We start from the raw sequence: 20222 nt of genomic DNA, 5'->3' as shown, positions 1-20222 counted from the left end.
CCTCTCGCTACCTCGGCCCCCTCCCTCTCTCCCTCTCTCCCTCTCTCCCTCTCTCCCTCTCTCCCCCTCTCCCCCTCTCCCTCTCTCTCCCTGCTGCATATTTCCTGCCATGTTATGTAATGCGGGGGCCGGTCGGTACAGCCCCCCATCCCCACTCTCTGTCTCTCGCACGCACGCACACACACATACATGCACATACATGCACACATGCACACATGCACACACTCCTCCCCAATTCAGAGCATGACTATATCTTCCTGTTTTTCCAACAGCCCACTGAACCTGTTTCCCAGGCCACAGCTTATTAGGGTACACACACACACACACACACACACACACACACACACACACACACACACACACACACACACACACACACACACACACACACACACACACACGCACACACATTGTAAAAGCTTTGACTACTGTGTACTACCATTGTTGGAGGTATTGTTTCAGAATAGGGCTGAATATGTTTGGGTTCACTCTATATTATCTTGGTAAATGCCATACAATACATGTTATTGTTTCACTGCACAACATATAGTATGTGTGTGTAAGTTGACTGTGTGTGTGTTGGATGGCAGTTGAGATAATGATTGCTCTGTTTCTCTTACATTTCCTATTTAGTTTGCTCTTTCTTCCCTCTCTTTGCCTCCTCTTCTCTTTTTGTCTTTCCAAAGTGTAACGTGCAGTCTCTTTATGTAATAAGAGAGTGTCTGTCTGTTAGTTACAGTGAAAGAGAAAGGCGTGTGTGTGTGTGACAACACAAATTGTATATGTAAGATTGGAAAAGACTGCATTAATGTATTTGTGTGTGTGTAAATTTGAAAGAGTGTGTGGCACATTATGGGTGTAAGAGAGAGAGCGCGGGAGAGAGAGAATATTTGTGTAACAGAGACTGTGTGTTTTGTGTGTGTGTGTGTTCGGCTCGGTATGAGTGAAAGAGCGATCGAGTTATGTGTGTAACAGACTGTTCCTGTGGGTGTGTGTCTGCGCGTGCACGGCTGTTCTTGCAGCTCCAATCTAAGTGGCTTTGCGCTGGTGCCTGCTTTTCCCGCCAGTGCGGTCACTTAGGGGGCGGAGTCTCGTCTGGGTAGTGACAACAAAAGGCACAGCTTCCCGCCCGATATGCAAATAATTCCCCGGCCTTAGGTCCTCCCCCTCTGCAGTATTTAACTCCTTCCCCGCCACGGAGCTGAAAGGCTGATGGGATCAAGAGAGCGTGTGTGTGTATGTGTTTAAGAGAGAGGGAAAGGATTCACATGTTTCACGCATGTTTTTAGCATCTTATGTAACCTTGTAAACCTTACGTGTATGTCTGCAAGGGCAAGCAGCTGTTGCGCAAATCCATTCTCCGGCTCGGTTTCAAACACAGAGCTCTATTATAAGTCATATACGCTGACTTAAATTGAGCTTCTTAGGGGCGTGATATACGTCCAAGACAAACTTTACTCTGTCCACAAACGAAATCGATCAATGACAAATCAATGGGAATTGTTTGTTTTTTACTCTAATCGATCGAATGCGTTTGTTTGTGAGACTGCATAAAATCTACGAACATAAGATAATGTTTCTGCATTCAACATATATGCTCTGCAGCTTACATCCAAGCAACAGAAGTTGGGGGTAACCTATAATAACATGGGATCCGCTCTACTGAATCCACCCCAATCTCGTCCAGGCTCACCTAATGAAACTTTATTTTTTTCTCTTTTTTCTGCTAGTAACAGGCTCAGATCTGCAGCGCACCTTGAATCATTTAGGCCTACCAAGCACAACATGAACACATTTTCCACGGGAAGTGTTTCACCACTCTTTCCTTTATTAAGTTCCTTTTATATTCTCAGTGTGCACACTCTCACTCCTTTGCTCCTTTCTTTTCTTTTCTTCTCAAGACCCTGCAGCCCAACTATTCATAGTTGGGCTGCAGGGTCTTGTAGTTTAACTTACATGACAACCCCCCCTAACACACACTTTTCCATTTATCTTTTGCTCAAACAAGGTGCACCTCGCTGGTGGGCTTGGAGGGGGTGGGGGTGGGGGGGTCCCTAGAGATGGGCTTTACCCCTCGTGGGAGGATAAGGATGAAGAGGATAATGACACCCTCTGTGTTACGCACATCCAGACTCATCCTGTGTTGCCATCCCTTCTCTTCTATACCATCCACATCTCCTATGAGCTCAACAGATTTCCGTTGTAAATATTGCAGGGACGTGTGTATTGTTATTATGTGTGCGTCCTGCACATGCCCCCTCTATCCACGAGGTGCGTCATAATCCATGCTTCTCCCTCCCTTATGCCGTATGCCCTCCTGACCCCCCATACATAAAGCACCTAAAATAACAACACAAAGGAAATTAAATGAACGATTGAACCCATGAGAGGACCAGGTATACAACTCCTTCTTTGTCCTGGTGTACACCCCCACTCCAGTGTTGTGTGTGTGTCTGTGTGTGTGTGTGTGCGTGTGTGTGTGTGTGTGTGTGTGTGTGTGTGTTATACCCTGCACATGTGCGACGGTTGGTAATGCGGTCCTGATTTGCATTGCAGTGAAAATCTAACCGCTGATATGATGGAATATTTGCAGTCGTATATATAGTATGTGAAGGAATGAATGAGTGTGTGCTGGCTCACTTCTCGTCCAGCCTGGGATTGTTTGGCAAAAAAGGCGGCAAAGCGCTTGTCTTTGATAAGATTTTCCCGCCTCTTCGAGGGCAGTTAGCAGTTAATCGCACCGGTTTTGCTTGGCCATGCATTGTGATAAAAGTGTATGTGGGTGGGTTCTTTCTGTGTGTGTGTTTGTCTTTCTGTTATTTCTGTGTGTGTGTGCGTGGTGAAATCCTCGAAGAACAGTTGACAACTGACAATACCAGCAGGGGTCATTTGTAAAACATTCCACAGGAGCGGAGCTGTTTTGACTATTAACAGCGATTAATCGTTCAACAGTTTACCCTCCCCTGGACTTTACTACAATGCTTGGTAACAGCTATTTTTATCTGCACTCCACTCGCTGTGTGGTGTAATTATGGATATCACCTTTCTGCAGCCCCCACTGCCTCCGTTTACTGTTTAAGTCATTTAGAAAGGCCTTTCACCCCAGCGCCCTGCAGTGAATACAGATACAGGTCGTTAAAGAGAGAGTAGAGGCTGGGCCTCCTTCAGCAGGGAGCCCAACACGCCTTGTCATTAGACCTTTCATGGGTCCATGATGAACGGAACCAGGCGGTGACCGGAAATTAAGTTGTGAGCGGGAAAACAAAAAACACTTTATACCAGTTGAATGTGTTGTCATTTGGACGGGGAACACTAAACAGCCCGACACACTTTGCTTGTGAGGTTCTGTGTAGCTCGGGTCATACCATATAGATTGATGGATAGAAGAGATATTACATACACACACACGCGTTATTGAATGCAGATGCATGCATAGGCTTCTTCCTTCTCCCACGTCTTCTCTCCCATCTCTCTTGGTGATTTATCTGGCTGCTTTCTAAACAAGTTTCCCCCTCTCTGCCACTGTTATTGTCTAACGCAAGTGCTTCCCTATACATCACGGCTTGTTCGCTTCTATAATATAATAGATATTATTATATATGTATGTGCTCTGGGAGCGATACCCTTATAAGATGATGGTGCATATGAGAACCACGTGGCCTGTTGCTGCTCTCCTTTTCCACATTTAACTCCTCTCACACTCTCCTGTGTCCCCCTGGCCTACATGGCGGCGTGGCCCCCCTGCTACTCCCTGACTCTTCCAGAGCACCAAGACCAGCGCCTCAACATACACACTATCTTAACATGTATTACTTTACATAGCTTATCACTGTGTGCTGCAGCTACAGTATTACACTTAAAGTGCTACATTATAGTGGTGACATTGGATTTTCCTTTATATATTTATATATAAATCACCAATAATTTAAGCAGTTTACCAATACAATTATTAATGATTATTAATTACTATTAATATGTTGCCCGAGGGGTGGGAGGCACTTCCAATTGGCCATTATTTTTACAAATTGGCGTTCATCTGGGCTCATATTGTTTAAACTTGATCTGTTGGCTCCATCTTGTGGTAAAGATGGAAATAACATTTATCGATTGCATTAACATGGCCAACATGAGAGGCTTGCAGTGACATTTGCTTGGATCAGTTAAAATGTGTAGATACAGCCATTTACTTGAACAGACATTTTAGAAGGTAGCATACGTTTGCAAAATGTCATTCTTGCTTCCGCTGCAATTGTTATACAATGGCCCCAATTTCTATAAGACCTGGCCTTCACTGCATCAACATATGTTGTGGTATCATTAAATATAATTTAGTATGTTATTTGTAGGAGTAACATAGTATTTAGACATACCTAAACTGACATCTTTATGATGCTATGGTCCTTTGATTACATAATTGCCTACTTGGAAGTCAAAATCCTTCATAGTATGTGTGGCAGCAGTTTTGATTCCTACTCTCCAGAATCCACCCGGGTCCAGATCTACCCCGATACATCTAGGTTCCGTCAGTATTATCCCTCCCATTGGTGATATTGGTGGTATAAGGGCATGTATCCTAGTTTATGAATTTTAATAGGAAACCACCTATTACCAATGATTCCATCAGTATATAATCTCTGACTCTCCATCATCATGATGTTGGTGTGGACGGAACAATGCATATAGCATATCGCTATGCTACTACAGCTCTTATTGCTGTAGCAAAAACGGGACAACATCATTGGTTGAATGTAATAAATGACAAGTTTATTGTTGCACAAAATGTACAAAATAACAAGCAAATGGACTGCCCCCCCCCCCCCCCCCCCCCTCCCGACCATTATTACATTGGAATTCTGAAACCAAAAACTATGGCAAATCTGATGGTGGTCCAAGCCAAACGCATGGGATTTTCTGAGAGACAACACATACCCAATTTCAGCGTCACTGAACAATTAAAAATGAATAAAAACACCTTATTTACACATTTTGTCAGAACTTTTACAACATGCCATCTATATATTTATACAGAATATGCTTGTGCACATACCCCTGTATAGAAAATATATTTCAAGATCAAATGAAGTCAGACTAAGGGCTATAGACATCCAAAGTACAGCACTTGTTTTAAATTTTTCTCTGAAACTTTTTTTTTTCATTAGCTTTTTAAATAAACATTTATTCAATCACTTTTCTTAATTCCTCATCAACCTTGTGTGAAAAGAGAAAACCATCTTTTAGTTTGTTTTTTGTTTTACTTGTGGACAAGCGCCCCCTCTCCTGTCGGCTGTGACTAGTAATGTCTGACGGAAGCGCCCCTCCTCTGCTCTCCAACGCACCTATCTCTCCTTTGTTTGCGTGTGTGCGCGCGTGAGACATTGCGTGTGTCAGCGGTTTTATTTATCCTGACCACCCCCACCCTTTACTCCCCGGGCATGTCAGAGTGTTTGCGAATCCGATTTTGCACCGCATGAAGTAGTGTGGGTGCTGTGGGTTTGTCCCAGAGCAACATTCTCTGCTGTTCCCACTAAGTCTAGTTGTCCCCCCGTCTCTTAATTACTGACTTTGTGTTCCGATTGGCTCACAGGCCGGCTCTTGCTGATTGGTCCTCAGCATATCGTTTCTCGCCATCTTAATCAGATTTCTAATTCAGGCAAGAAGCCGAACCTTAAATTTCCCTCATTCCAACTACTGACTCAAGGGAGATCTGTACGCCATCATGCAGGCCTTGATGGCTTCGAGGGACGAGTCAATCAGCATCCAGGGATCGAAACACAACTCAAAGAGGGCATGTTGCGTAGTAGTCACCGCGAAAGAGGGTAACGGTGAATAGTATTAGCATATCTGCCCTGAAATCCCAGAACGCACAAAAAGCCAACAGGGAGTGTGACACTGACAGCCACTTATGCAGACAAGTGATTTCCCCACATTCAATAAATCAGCACAGATGGATGAAATTGCCTCTCACTGCTATTAACGCCAAACGATTTCTGATGAGCTATTATTAATGGGCATTAACCACCATAGCACCATGGGAAGAGAGCGAGAGAAGGTGATTCAAGGTAACAGCCCAAAAACGACTTCCGGTGATGTTTAGCACTAGATAGCTTTAGGTATAGCGATACAGGGCAATGGACCACGCGGCTTACTGCTTCTTCCCGGGCCACGAAACAAGCGAGAGACACGACGAGGAAGGGCGCTGTGCATGGAAAACAAGATGCGTTCTGAAAATAAAAAGTAGTAAGCTTTTCTCGCCCTCTCCCTACCGTCAAGGGTTTTGTTAACCTTTTCGAGGTTGTACGAAGATATAAGATGACGGCCGGTGGAAGCACATCTCCGGACATCGTCCTTCACATTGCTTTCACGTACACCTGGATGAGCGCTGGAGACCGAGGCCGCCGAGGGAGATCAGGAGAGACGGGGAGGAGACGGACGAGAGGGAGGCTGGCTGCGTTCCAAACCCGCCGTACGCGGCCCACTCGTTGAGGGAAGCGGGCAAGGCTAAAAGTTCAGAATGCTCGCCCGACCTCAATATCTCGTGGGTTTTGTTTTGTGGTTTTGTTTTAAACTGTGCAAAAATACTCCTCGGACTACCATTGCAATATGACCGTTTTTATTGTTTTTAAAAATATGTATAGTGTAGTTTGTCTGTGACTCTGACCTTTTCATTATATTTTACATGTTGCAGTATAGCTTCCTTTTCATTCTTAGATCCTACCTGTTTTCACCTTGCGTGTTCCCCTGCTTTGCACTTTTCTAATATATATTTATAGTTTTTCTTTTCTGGCTTTTTCTGTTTTACAAAATGAGAGACAGAATGATGGACAGCTGACAATAAATATATATAATTATTTCCTTTTCCTCCTTTTATCATCAGGTCTGTATTAACTATTTTTTCCAACCTGGGGATCATTTAGATATTTTTTTCCTCCTTCCTTTTTGCTGTAAACAATCAGGGTGTCAGCCATTGGTGCTAGCCTTGGCTCTCCTCCTTCTGCACCTCCTGTTACCCCTCCACCTCCTCCTCTCCACCACTCATTGCAGGAGGGCCCTGATTTGTTTGGAGGTGCTGTCATCGTTTAGATGTCTTGTCGTGTACCTGGAGGAGGAAGAGGAGGATAGAGAGGAAGGGTAAGCATAGGAGGTCATATAGAGGATGGATACTTATCTCAATAATTGTTTGAGGATTTCCTCTTCCTCCCATCTATGTGTCCCACTATTGCCATATCTATTTCTAGTGCTAGTCTTTTCGGGTCTTTCTTTCTCTGTCTAGCTAAGCCAGTCTTTTTCACTTTCTCTCATGGTGTGTCGTGTGTGTGTGTGTGTGTGTGCGTGTGTGTGTGTGTCTGGTCCGTCTCAGTCACATCTATATCTGTCCATCTGTGTGTGTGTGTGTGTGTGTGTGTGTTCGGTCTTATCTATATCTGTCCATCTCGGCCTCTCTGTCTTTCAGTGTCTGTGTGTGTCTGTGTGTGGCGGTGCACCCACCTCAGTGCATTCAGGAGTCCCTCCACGCTGTTGGATGGCTGCTCTTTCAGCACCTTGATGCAGCCCTTCATCTGAGGAGGAACAGATAGACGACATACCAGGGCCCAGGGAAGGTCAGTCACCTCAGATCTCTTCACGCACAAACACGCATGCGCACGCCCACTCATAAACGCGCAGACACGCACACACATACAGGCACTAATATCCAACCCTATGACAGCAAGCACATACTGTGTGTGTGTGTGTGTGTGTGTGTGTGTGTGTTTGTGTGCATGTGTCCCTCGTCACTCACGTCAATTTTGGAGGTCTTGGCGAAGGCCCCGACGGGATGGACGTGGTCGTAGAGGATGATGACGCCCACCATCACCCTCATACAGAAGAGCATGGTGTCTGTGTTGGTGAAGCGACAGCGATACTCACTAGAGAGAGAGAGAGAGAGAGAGAGAAAGGAGAGAGAGGGGGGGGAGGGAGGGAGGGAGAGAGAGAGAGAGAGAGAGAGAGAGAGAGAGAGAGAGAGAGAGAGAGGGAGGAGAGAGAGAGGGGGGGAGGGAGGGAGAGAGAGAGAGGAGAGAGAGAGAGAGAGAGAGAGGAGAGAGAGAGGGGGGGGAGGGAGGGAGAGAGGAGAGAGAGAGGGGGGAGGGAGGGAGGGAGAGAGAGAGAGAGAGAGGGAAAAATTGAACAAAAGGAGATTATAATTGGTTTTGAGAGAGAGGGGGATAATAGCGCCAAAGTGTCTGAGAAAAAGATGTGACCAACTTTTTGAAGCTCTTAATGCAATAACCGCTGCAAATCAACGGCGGTTTCATAACTCACAAGACAACGTGAAGTAAAAAGCTCAGGCCCAGGCATGAAGATCACACGCTGATTGGATTTATTCACGCTAGCTCCTCATTAGCATGTCCTCAGTGTATCAAAGGTTTTCATTAGCGCTCACTGACCTTGGATTGGACTCAACCCTTTTGACCTTCATAAAGAGCGATGGGGAAAAGGAGGAGACAAAGGGGAAACTCACGGAGTCTCCAGCATGACCCGGCATACGCAAGCCATGGTGCTCAGGCAGTCTGTGGTGTCCTCTATCGGCAAGGTCTTGTTCTGGAACGTAACAGCGCACCGCGCACGTGACCATCGATACATCGACGAACTGAGGGTTAATCGCACACTGCACAGTGTAGCCTATTGGAGACTAGCAAAGAACGGCCACTAGGAGGAGACAGAGTTCACAAGGATTATATATTTCAGTTAGCTTGGTCGTCAGTTAAGTGCATTAAGCGTTATATACTTATTACTTATCATGGTAAAGATATCAGAAACTGATCAGTTAATTATAAGTCATGATATCAGTTCAACATGTTTACCTTATTTGTTACTGTGTTAATAAGTTTGTTTGATCAACATTTTGTATGAATTAAAAGCTGTTACTTTAAAGTCAGGCATATTGTCAATGTGACGTGTGGACAACTAAAGTTAGAAGAAACATTGGAGCTTTTCCATAAAAGATGAGTCAAGATTAAATAAGAATGGAAAGTAAAGGCTATCTTAGTACTTTATTATTTCAGCTAGACCGTATTATTTGGCACACGTACCTCTGAAACAAACTTGGTGGTGGCGTTGCTCAGAGTCTTCAGCATGGGCGTGGCCTCGGCGTAGAACAAAGACATTCGATTTGCCATCTCGTTGTTCACCTCATTCTCAGCTTCCAACTGCCCATGGGAAAAAGAAACGGGTTGAATGAAAGTGAATGTTTAATCACCTTAAATATTTTTTTGATTTGTTAAAACAAATCCTCATGCACGTTTGCAAAAGGGTATTTCAAACACAGATTTAAGGAATTTGGTTGACGTTAATCAAAGAGATTGACCATTAAAGAGAAATGCACTTTAAGACTGATTGGAGGGCTCACCTGCTGGTTGTTGAGCCGGTTCCTACTGATAGTCCTCCTGTAGTAGCTGAAGTCATTCTGTATGGCTGGGTTTGTCATCTACACAGCAGGGGAGATATAAGAAACTCAGTCAACATCTCTATTTTCTGTGGGTTTAAAGGTGCTGATTTGAGAGTCGCAAAGAGAGGGATAGATTTTGAAAATACAACTCAATAAACGTCCCATCACTCTCCTTATACATTCAGTTATTTTTACACCACTGAGAAAATGGTTGACATAGAAAAAGGTGCCCTGATTGGTAAGAAATGAGCTGGGGGCAGTCTTAAATCATAATTTTCCCATACACATACAAGCGCAGTCAACTCTAAAAAAGGTATTTTCACATTGCATTTCACTCACTAATAGCAGTAGCACTCACTTGCTGTGCCATTTCTTACAGACTGCTCTCAAATGATAGCTCTTAAATGTTTCCTAGAGCACCTTTAACCCATTTGTGCCGGCTGCTGCGCGGCGCAACATTGTATCTACTAGATACAATGTTGCGCCGCGCAGCAGCCGGCACAAATGGGTTAAGTGCTCCTGTTAATGATTCTCCTCAGGTTGGTGTCGCACCTTTAATTCGTCAAAGCTGAGCGTGAAGTGCAGGATCTCGGCAAACTGCTTGGCCAGGGCCTGCTCTCGCTCCAGGTGCTGCATGGGGGCGTAGGGGGGGCTCGTGAGCGCCTCCAGCAGGCTCCGCAGTGCATTCTCTACACACACACAAACACACACACACACACACGCACACACAGACACACACACACACACACACACACACACACACACACACACACACACAGGAGAACAAGCCCCCACACACACACAGAAGAACACACACACAAAAAGGAGAACAGAGACATGACATTAGTTGTTTTAGTTATTTACTAGATGTTGTACAGTGCAGTTCAAAGTCTGGGCAGCAAAGACGACACCCAACATGAGAATAATAATGACAGCGAGACATGTGGGAGATGGTATTATCAGTCTGGGAGTGCTTATGTGGCAATGGGTCGTAATGCATTGCAGGTTTAATGCTAGCTGTGATCCCTGATGCAGGCCGAGTTCATTGATACAGCCCTTTAACACATCCTGAAAGGGTTTCACGACCTGCCCTCATTTAGGACATCATGTATTTGTACTCAAGCTCTGCTTTACCTTTGCATTTGTTTTGTTGAAGGACAACGTGTGTGTCATGTATTTGTGCTGTTGTGTGGGCCCGCTGCAGAAAGAATGACTCCATCATGGAGAATAAAGATCTCCTGATTGGGAATAACCCTTGACCCCTCAAAAGGACCAGGAGGAGAAACTCCCCAGAGGCCAGTGGGAGAAGGAGAAGCCTTGACAGAGAGATCTCTCCTGGAAGGGATGGCTAAGGATGATGATATAGAAGCTAAGGGGGCAGAACGTAAGAGCAGGATCGTTCTTTATGACTGTCCATCACACACACACACACACACACACACACCCAAACACACACATGCACGCACGCACGCACGCACACACACACACACCCCAGCCTCCTGCTCAGTAGACAGTTGGTCCTGTCCGCCCCGCCCCCTTGAGAGAGGGCGCCTCCCCTCTCCTCTTCATTCAATATGCATGGAGGCCTGCTATAAATACAGCCCTGCCGCGTTTCATCTAAAGGTCCAGGCGTCACTCCTCCTCCCCCTCCCCCTCCTGCGGCGGCCGCCTCTGGGTTCAGCAGGCAGCCAGCGCCACCCGCCCAAAACGGATGCACATTATCGGGAAAGGGCAGCCCTGACTGTAGTGTGGGGAAAAACACAACCCCTGGCATCGGTTTCTCTCCGTTTGGGGAGGAGGTGATGGGGCTCTGTGGGCGGAGAGGAGAGGAGAAAGTGTGCTTGTGCGGTTGTGATTCTCCGATCTATGTATGCGACATGAGGCTCAACCTTGATGTGTGATCCTTTCTCCTTCTCGTGTCGTTGCGTGTTAAAAAGCAAAGACAAAGCACCGTCTGCACAAAGTGAGTTTAGGGCAGACATGAATGATAGATCACAGATACATTAGCATTAATTATTAGCAAGGCCCCTGCTTGTTACCCTGGATGCTGAGGAGCGGTGTGGTGGTGCCGGTGTTCAGTGGCTTGGGTGGTGCTGGATTGGGTGGTGTTGGTGTTGGATGGGGTAGTGTAAGGTGGGGTGGTGGTGTTTTTATCAGCTTCCTGTGCAGAGGCGGTGGCTGCTTAAACAGATTCCTCTGCCCATACGCACTCCGCCCGACAACCATGTTTCCCTGTTTCCATAGCAACCACTGCCTTCCTACTAGGTCAGGCTGCAGGGGAGTCAGGAGGGGAGTGTGTGTGTGTTTTTGTGTGTGTGTATGTATGTGTTGTGTGTGTGTGTGTGTGTGTGTGTGTGTGTGTTGTTGAGTGTGTGTGTGAGTGCGTTTATGTGTGTTTGCGATTTTTCTTTCAGCCGATGATGGTGATGCTGGTATGGAACACTGCTTGACTCAGACCATTCCTTGCGGAGTTACCACGGCAACCATTGCAGAAATGCTCTCTTCTATCATCTCTCCTCATTTCTCTGTTGCTCTACTTTCGTCTCTCCTAACCTCACCCCCCAGTGCATACAATGGAAGTGTGTGTGTGTGTGTGTGTGTGTGTGTGTGTGTGTGTGTGTGTGTGTGTGTGACTGTGCTAACTAACCCAGTCTCAGGGAGAACTCGTAGAAGCGCTTCAGTTTGGCCACCAGGGGGCAGACTGCGTTCCAGGCCTTCTCCTGGAGAGCCAAGTCGCCTGGATTCTGGATGGCCTGCAGGCACACGCACACACACACACACACACACACACACACACACGTTAATCTAATATTAATATTCAACACTTTTTTTCGTCTGATGCATCAAGCTGTGGCATGCTTTCTCATTTCTTCATTTCTTCTCCAGCAACCAAACTTTCTGTTGCACTGCGTGAGACTCTGTTTACGCCATTGAACATTGATTTGCATGAGTTTTGTCTTAGGTTTGATAGTACATGCCAGACAACACTTTTTCACTAAAGCAGAAAGGATAACACAAAGGGTCTCAACTATAGTTGACAATTAAAGATAACCTCAAGCTAGGGAAAATGTACAACTATAATAAAAAGTAAACATCACGGTAGTAGTATGTCACAGTAACACGTGTTAGTGTTTGCGGTTGATAGCTATATGGAAGTAGCTGAACAAAGAGCTTTACTGGCTTACACCTCCATGGTAATTGAAACACTGCTTCTTGGTAAACTGTTCATGTTGATACACTGTAGAGGCTTGTTTGACCCACACGACGTGTGTCTACTTTCATTAAGGAAGAGAAGAGAGTCTAAGAGGAAGTTTGCTTTTGTAAGCCGCAGACTCCAATTGATCATTGTGAATGATTTACAATGCCGAAATTATTTTCCTGAAAGTTGTCAACTTTCTGCAGGATTGAATTGAAATGCAAGGTCTGACTATTGGCTGCGGTGCTTATAACAGCATTCATACAATGTTTTCCTTTATACATTCTTGTCACAATTCCAAGGATATGTGTTTAACCAAAAAGTCGGGATAGGCAGCTTTGAAAAAGTTGCATTATAAAGTCGATCATCATGAGATTTATTTGGCTGCAGTGCATCGATTTCAAAGGTTTTCTCAACAAAAGAAAACCCCAAAAAAAAGGCAGGGGGCCAAATCTGTCCTCACTTCTCGTATCTCCTGGCCCGCTCCGTTGTAGGACTGCAGCTCGGCCAGTATCCCATGAGCCTCTTCCAGCACGGCGCTGACCTGGTTCCACACAGCTGTCTCTGCCTCTGTGGGCTGGGCGTCTGGGACAGGGTTGAAGGTGGAAGATAGGCAGAGACGAGGGAGGGATTGGCAGGTCCAAGAGTAGTAAGGAAGGTGGAGGGATTGGAAAGAAGGAAGAAGGAGGATTGGAGGGAGAGGGGAGATAAAGATGGGGGGGAGGGAGGTTGAATGGGAGGAAAAGGGGAGGATGGAAGATGGGGGGAGGGGAGAGGGAACCAGACATTGGTGCAAGGCAAGAGATAAACAAAAATGTATAGGATATAATGGGAAGGAAAAGAGTGAGATAGGAGTGGTGGTTTGGGGGGTGGAGAGAGTGAATAGAAGGAAAGTCAAGTGTCAAATTATTAGTGTTTAAACACTTTTAAAATAAGCCAAGAGTAGTGTCTCAATTGAAATAATCAAATAAGGTTGGATTGAGATAATCTCAATCAAGTAAATTGATTTGAGACTAGATGGCTGTTCACATCTGAGGTCAGTTCTGGCCTTAAACTGTTGCTCAGATTCAGAGATTAAAGTCAGAGGAGATTAGAGACAAAAAATAAAAGCACACTCGGTCGCATAGTGATATTGCCTAGTGATGGAGATGTCACTTGATAGCTAGACACCAGAGAGGTAGACATGTTTTTGCCAGTTGGAGAGATAAGGATTTTGTCTAGATTACTGGTGGTATCAATGTAATCTTCATTTGCAAAAGGCTTTGCGCTTTAGTTTTTGAGACCTGTTGACTTGATCGATCCAATTTACCGGTCTGTGATTAGTCTGTTTTGATTAAATGTGTAAACAATTCGAAAATAAGCTGTATGGTGTATATTTGATCAAGCTCAAAACATTAGCGGCAATATGAATTTGTCCTTTTTGTATAGACTTTTGACCCCAGTTAATGAGGTGTCGTATTGCCTAGTCGAGGTATTGTGTGCTCCTCTGTGTTTTTATTTACTGTATTATGTTTGTTTCCTCTGTTAATGTTGTCCCTCAGGCATTTCAGCAGAAAGTGAATTATCCATTAGGATCTGTTTGTTTCCCTGCATCGCAGGTAACCATGGTAACTGGCAAAAAAACATGGCCACAAAGAAGCTACGTTAGAAAAATCCATGCTCATTATCACTGCATTAAGATATTTCAGTATGTAAATGTAGCTCCTATGGATTAAAGTGCTCCGGTGAGCTATTTTCACCGTTAATGGTTGGTGCGGACAGACTGTAGGCTATTTCACAGTGTTCTGGACAAAGGTCTGTACGCTGCGACCGAGGTGAGCAATATCTTTTCTCTCTTAGCGGCGGAGGAGTATTCATGCATGGGCATAGAGGAGTCGGTGCATGGGTCAGAGCTCGTCATCTCTTCAGTATAAATGCTTCCGACCTCTTCGTTTTGAGGTGTGGGAAGGAAAAACCATTATGTCCAAAAAAAAAAGACTAGATAAAGTGCCCTCTTCCTCAACCCCCCCCCCCCCCCCATCCTCCTCCTCTTCTGTGAAATGAATCAGTCACATGGTGGGAAGGCCACCGTTTCAGCATGGGTAAGAAAGACGGTGTGTTGGGGTTAAGCAGGCCCCGGCCTTACTAACCGGGTTGGGTAGGAAAGGATGAGGGACACCCACACGCGTAACACAGAGAAGCAAACACTCACAAATGCACACACACACACACACGTCGCAAACATAGCCGTTGAAGAGGGCGCACCGGGAGATTGGATAGCGGGTTTGAAAGAAATAGCTAAAGTGATGGCAGTAGACATCTTTAGCAAGACGTACAACACATCACAGACGCCACAAAGGCATGGCATTCATTGGGGCCTAATTGCTGCAATGGTTTATTTTCTTTTGCTTCTATTGTCATTATATTCATTATTTATTTTGATGTTAAAACTGTTATGGGGGTAGGGGGAGAGGGGTGTATTTCATTTATTTTCCAATTTTTAAACGTTTATTTTTCATCTCGCTCCTTGCACTGTCACCGCAACCGACAACGAGTCGGCGGCGGTGATGACAAAGGGAGGAGACAAGCCTTTCAGACGCCAGTCCCTCGGGTGCCAATCAGAAGGAAAACAATCAAAGGGGGGAAGAGCGTGAGCGAGAGCAACATGAGTGATGGATGGGAAGAGAAAATGATGACGGGACACTGACGGAAACTGAAAAAACAACAACAAAGGGTGAGCAAACGGAGGGGAAAGGGAGAACTTAAAGAATGAGAGAAAATCAAAATAAGAAGCGGATGGTCTCACGTTCAAAGTCTAGGAAAACTATTGGGCCATGCTCAAGTTCGGCGCAAGCCAGCACTTTCAGGACGTTCCCCATGTTGACCCCCTGGAACAGAAGGAGGGAGGAGGGATACATCTCTGGGTGATGACGGGGGTGGGAGTAAGGGTCTGTCTGTCTATCTCTTGGTGTCTGTCTCTCTGTGTGGGTGTGTGCGTGCACGTTCTTGTGTATGTGGGCACATGGTGTGTGTGTGTGTGTGTGTGTATGTGGGTGTGTGTGTGTGTGTGTCTGAGGACTGAAAGTATCGGGCTGGGGACTCGAAAGAGAGAGAGAGAGAGAGAGAGAGAGAGAGAGAGAGAGAGAGAGAGAGAGAGAGAGAGAGAGAGAGGTGGGAGTGCATTGATGACGATGGCGTGGTCGAGGTATGTTCTGGGTGACGTTCCCATGGCGATTCAAGCACAGAGGTTCTTTAATCCGACTCTTACACTATCCAGCTTTGTTTTGAAAGATAAAAACGTGATCATTAAATGGGAGTTGAAATGTGGTAATTGTCATCCTCTTTAACGCGTGTTATGCTCTGTGAGCCCACGCAGGATGAATACAATTTGAATCACCCATTAGTAAATATTTTTGGCTTGTATTTTTCACAGCTGAAAGAGTGGGACTAAAGAAGTTTCTGACGATGACACACCACAAGCCACGACAACACTTCCTGACGCTGTCAGCCAATCAACAACAAGCAACCAATCACATCTCTCCCTCCAAACCCTTGCCCCTTCAGCCCACGTTGTACACACATACACACACACACACACATACACACACACACACACAAACACATACACACATACATAAATATCACACACACACACACACACACACACACACACTCACTGACAGAAACACCAAACAGACAACGACCCAGTGAGCACTTACTTTCAAAGTCCAGGAAAAAATGCGGACAGTTCTCTAAATCCTTGCCAAGGACCTTAATGAGGTTCCCCATGGCTGGCAACCTGGATGGGAGAAGACAACAAAAGGCATACAGTACATAGAACCCGGATGAACCACACAGGTGCGCCTCTTCTAACCATATGCTTCTTCCACAGATATATCCTGATGCATTCGTCGCTCTCTGACCCCACAAACTGAGCTGGGAACCCGGTTGGAGGGAAATGTTTCCTGCAAGCAACCACCCTATCCCTAAGTACTGAGCGTACTGACCGGCTTTGGTAGGTACTATGATCATTGGATTCTACGACAGGGCATGAGGTATTTTTTTTATTTTTGTTGAAGGTTTTATCCTTTTTATGATAGAGTGAGATAGACGGAAAAGTGTGGGAGTTGCTTGAATGTATTGTTACACTGAATGAAATACTAAAAGAGACAATCTTCTATAGAGGTGATCTTTATTCAAGGGTCTCTAGGGGGGACAAGGTATTTTTCCTGTGGCCAAACTCTGGTTAGAAGGGATCACAATGTCAGCAGACTGTTTGGAATAGACCTGGTCCTTTTTTTCACTACTCTGTACTGCATAACTCCAGCCTTTTGCCTTATTTTACTACATCTTAAACCAAACGCATGCACTCATAAATGGCCGCCTCTGACAATGATGTGCATTTTATTTACGGAGCAACGATATATTAGATTAGATTAGGATTAAATTAGGAACGCTGTAAATCCAGCAGTGAATTATTTTCGCTGGCTGGTTAGAAGTCACTACGGAGCTAAGTAGCGGTTTTGATCCATTTACGTTACTTTGCTAACCTAATAACATCCTGCTACATATGAATGGCTCCCTGCTAATGCTATCCATAGAAACGCGGCTGCCCTTTACAGGCGCGCTTCGAGACGGACATTATGCCATTTCCCACCGGGGCTAGCATGGTAAAAGTATGTGAAAGCCATGGAGAGAACAGCGTTATTAGATCACAGCTTGTGGAACCCCAGGCTGAGCCTTGTTCAAATGTATGGACCCTTACAGAGCATCGTCCCTAGAAAGAAAGACGCATAGCGGGAAAAAAATGACTCCAGGAGTCAACCTCGCATATCAGCTGACCCTGAGTGTCAAGCCAGAGCCATAAACGACGTTGGATTTAAAAGTGGAGCCATCCATAAAAGGAGTCCATAATAAAGTAGGTATCCTGGCAGAGTCTTTGTGTCTCCTTGCAATGAAAGTGCCCTTTTCCTTATGTTCTCTGCCAGGGACGGTCGCTGATGGACTGGAGGCAGGTCAGACTTCAAGAGCGTTAGCCGCTACCGGCGTTGACTTCCTCCTCCCTGGTATCCTTTACATTTATGTGCTCTGTGAGCAAGCAGCCGGGGGCCTATCAATTTCCCAGCGCAGCCGGTGATTTATGGCTAGCATTAGCATGTTTACGAGATGCTACATCCCGCTAGAATTTTAAAAAAAAACACACAAAAACCTTTTTCGGTTACTCAGCAAGATTATGTGTTGCAATGCAGCACTGATTTCAAGAGAGAGTGAGAAAAAAAGGGGAAGAGATTACAATCATGTTTGATTGTAATTTTGATTATACTCGTTTGTATCTATATGCTGTTGAGCCCAATAAAAAGTATTTATATTTTAAATATTGTTGTTAAATTTGAAAGAAGAAAGGACTTCGTGAGAGGGGAGTCTACTTGCTGAGTCACAGCTGTAGCACAGAGAGCAGGGTGGAAGCAGCATACGATACACCCTTTCTTGAGTTTACATCTTCTGCTGACCACCTGGTCGTCCGTACGAGTCTGAGTTGATCCCATGAATATTTGAAAAAACGAGGGTGACAAGGTGATTTCAAAGGCAGTTGGACAGAGATTTACATTAAGCCTATAGTAAAATGCTGAATATACACAGTGAGTGTGTGTGTGTGTGTATGCACGGTTGTGGTTCTGTGTGTAGCCCATGTATTGAGGTCCATACACACAAACACATACATGCACACATGCACACACCACACATACACACACACACACACACACACACACACACACACACACACACACACACACACACACACACACACACACACATACACACACAAGGACTGAAGTAATATGAAGTCCATCTCAAGAGCAGTGCTGCACTGATGGTTGCCAGGATACTGTCGGCCTGGTAATATCATCGCTCTCTCTCTGTCTCTGTCTCTCTCTCTCTCTCTCTCTCTCTTCATTCCCTCTCTCAGTAGAGAAGGTGGAGAAAAAACACCCAGCCACCATTATTCACACACAAACACACACACACACACACACACACACACAAACACACACACACACACACACACACACACACACACACACACACACACACACCCTCACACACTGATACAAATCCCACAATAGCTAAGTACCTGCGATCTCTACCATCTGAAATCCTATAATTCAAGTGTATTATAATAAGAAAATAGCCATGGCCACAGTAAGAATACGGGCAGACTTCACCACCACCACCGCGAAATCAAAGGAAAACATTGCTTTTCAACCCCTCACATAAGTAGCTGAAAACTCAGCCCCGCTTCAAAGATTGGGGGATCCGTCAATGACCAACTCCCACACCTGCTCAAACACTGCTCCAGCTTCACAGACCTCTCTCATCTGCGTTCCCTTGAAACCTGCCTCTTATATCCTTACCTTCCTCCTCTCCTTGTCTCTGGCTCTCTCTCTGTGGGTGATGTGTGCTGAGGATGGGGAGTGGTGCTGCAGCTACAGTAATGTTTGTTCCTCGGCTTGCTCCACTTCATAGTGTGTGAGTTTCTTGGCAACGCGTGTTGTCTCTCTCCCTTTCTCTCCCTCTCTCGCTCTCTGTCTCTCTCTCTCTCTCTCTCTCTCTCTCTCTCTCGCCATCTCTCTCCCTCTCTCTCGTCATCTACGTCCTATCTCTCGCTGTCTCTGTTCCTTCTTTGCTCGTACTCTTCCCACTTCTCGTTTTACTGCTTCTATTTAAAGAAGCAGGACTATTGCGCTGCGTTTTCAGCCGCTGTAGGGGTGCGTTTCTCTATTTTTCCGTGGTTTCGTTGTGTGTTTTTTTGCTCTCTCTCTCTTTCTCACTCTCTCGCCCTGGGGGTGTTTGTGCATTCACAGCGCAGCTCGGCCTCTATTAGCACAAGCTTACGGCATCAGTTCACATTTCCACACGTTTGCTCTTTGTTTAGTTATTTACATCTCGTCTTGTCTTTTCTGTGTGGGCTTTATTCAGAGAGAGATAGGCACAATCTACTCTCGTCCCTATTTATTCTCTCTCCCCTCCCTCTCACGTTATATGGCTAACTCTGCAGCTAGCTGCTACGAGCTATGTCCCTTCTAGCTTTGTCCCTCTTTTTCTCTCACGTCCCTATTTCACCACTCAAATACATCTCTCTCTGTCTCTGTCTCTGTCTCTGTCTCTGTCTCTCTCTCGGCTCCCAGGGGCCTCCTCATGTCAAAGGCGGCTCCTCAGGTCTGGAGATCTCCACCCGTACACAAACACCCACACACACACACACACACACACTTGTGTATCCTCACAATAGTGGCATCAGTGCCGTTTGGCAAGTCAGTCAACGGGAAAGAGCGATTTCTTACAAAATGTGGCGGCCTGTGGAAAACACAGCACTTCTCTGTTTCCACCCAGAGTCGGAGAGAGAGAAAGAGCTGGAAAGAGAGAATCTTGAGAGAGAGAGAGAGAGAGAGAGAAGAGCTGGAAAGAGAGAATCTTGAGAGAGAGAGAGAGAGAGAGAGAGAGAGAGAGAGAGAGAAGAGAGAGAGAGAGAGAGGCTCTCAAGAGTCTCTTTCAGCTCCCTGAAGGTGACAGCCAGGTCCCCATGCTTCGAGAGCGTGGTCTTGGACTTGAGGCCCAAGCCTT

At 45.6% G+C, this 20222-nt stretch overlaps 1 protein-coding gene across 3 annotated transcripts; it reads right to left on the bottom strand.

Moving 5' to 3' along the window:
* Positions 1 to 4841: 4841 nt before the first annotated feature.
* On the bottom strand, positions 4842 to 19136 carry fam49al (family with sequence similarity 49 member A, like; the record flags this gene model as incomplete). 3 transcript variants are annotated; one of them, XM_079749603.1, is made up of 12 exons in its annotated part: positions 4842 to 7096; positions 7486 to 7556; positions 7778 to 7904; positions 8498 to 8577; positions 9069 to 9185; positions 9386 to 9463; positions 9977 to 10113; positions 12072 to 12177; positions 13084 to 13205; positions 15406 to 15487; positions 16319 to 16398; positions 19013 to 19069. In XM_079749603.1, 10 exons carry the CDS (start codon positions 15476 to 15478, stop codon positions 7033 to 7035), a joined length of 975 nt encoding a protein of 324 aa, XP_079605729.1. In that variant the 3' UTR covers positions 4842 to 7032. The 3 variants fall into 3 exon arrangements, with proteins under 3 accessions (XP_079605729.1, XP_079605728.1, XP_079605727.1); XM_079749602.1 differs by lacking the exon at positions 16319 to 16398 and having other exon boundaries at positions 19013 to 19136; XM_079749601.1 differs by lacking the exon at positions 15406 to 15487 and having other exon boundaries at positions 19013 to 19122.
* Positions 19137 to 20222: the final 1086 nt, after the last annotated feature.

The sequence above is a fragment of the Pollachius pollachius genome, assembly GCF_949987615.1.
Source record: "Pollachius pollachius genome assembly, chromosome: 13".
Classification (NCBI taxonomy): domain Eukaryota; kingdom Metazoa; phylum Chordata; class Actinopteri; order Gadiformes; family Gadidae; genus Pollachius; species Pollachius pollachius.
This window is presented reverse-complemented; position numbering and strand designations above follow the sequence as displayed.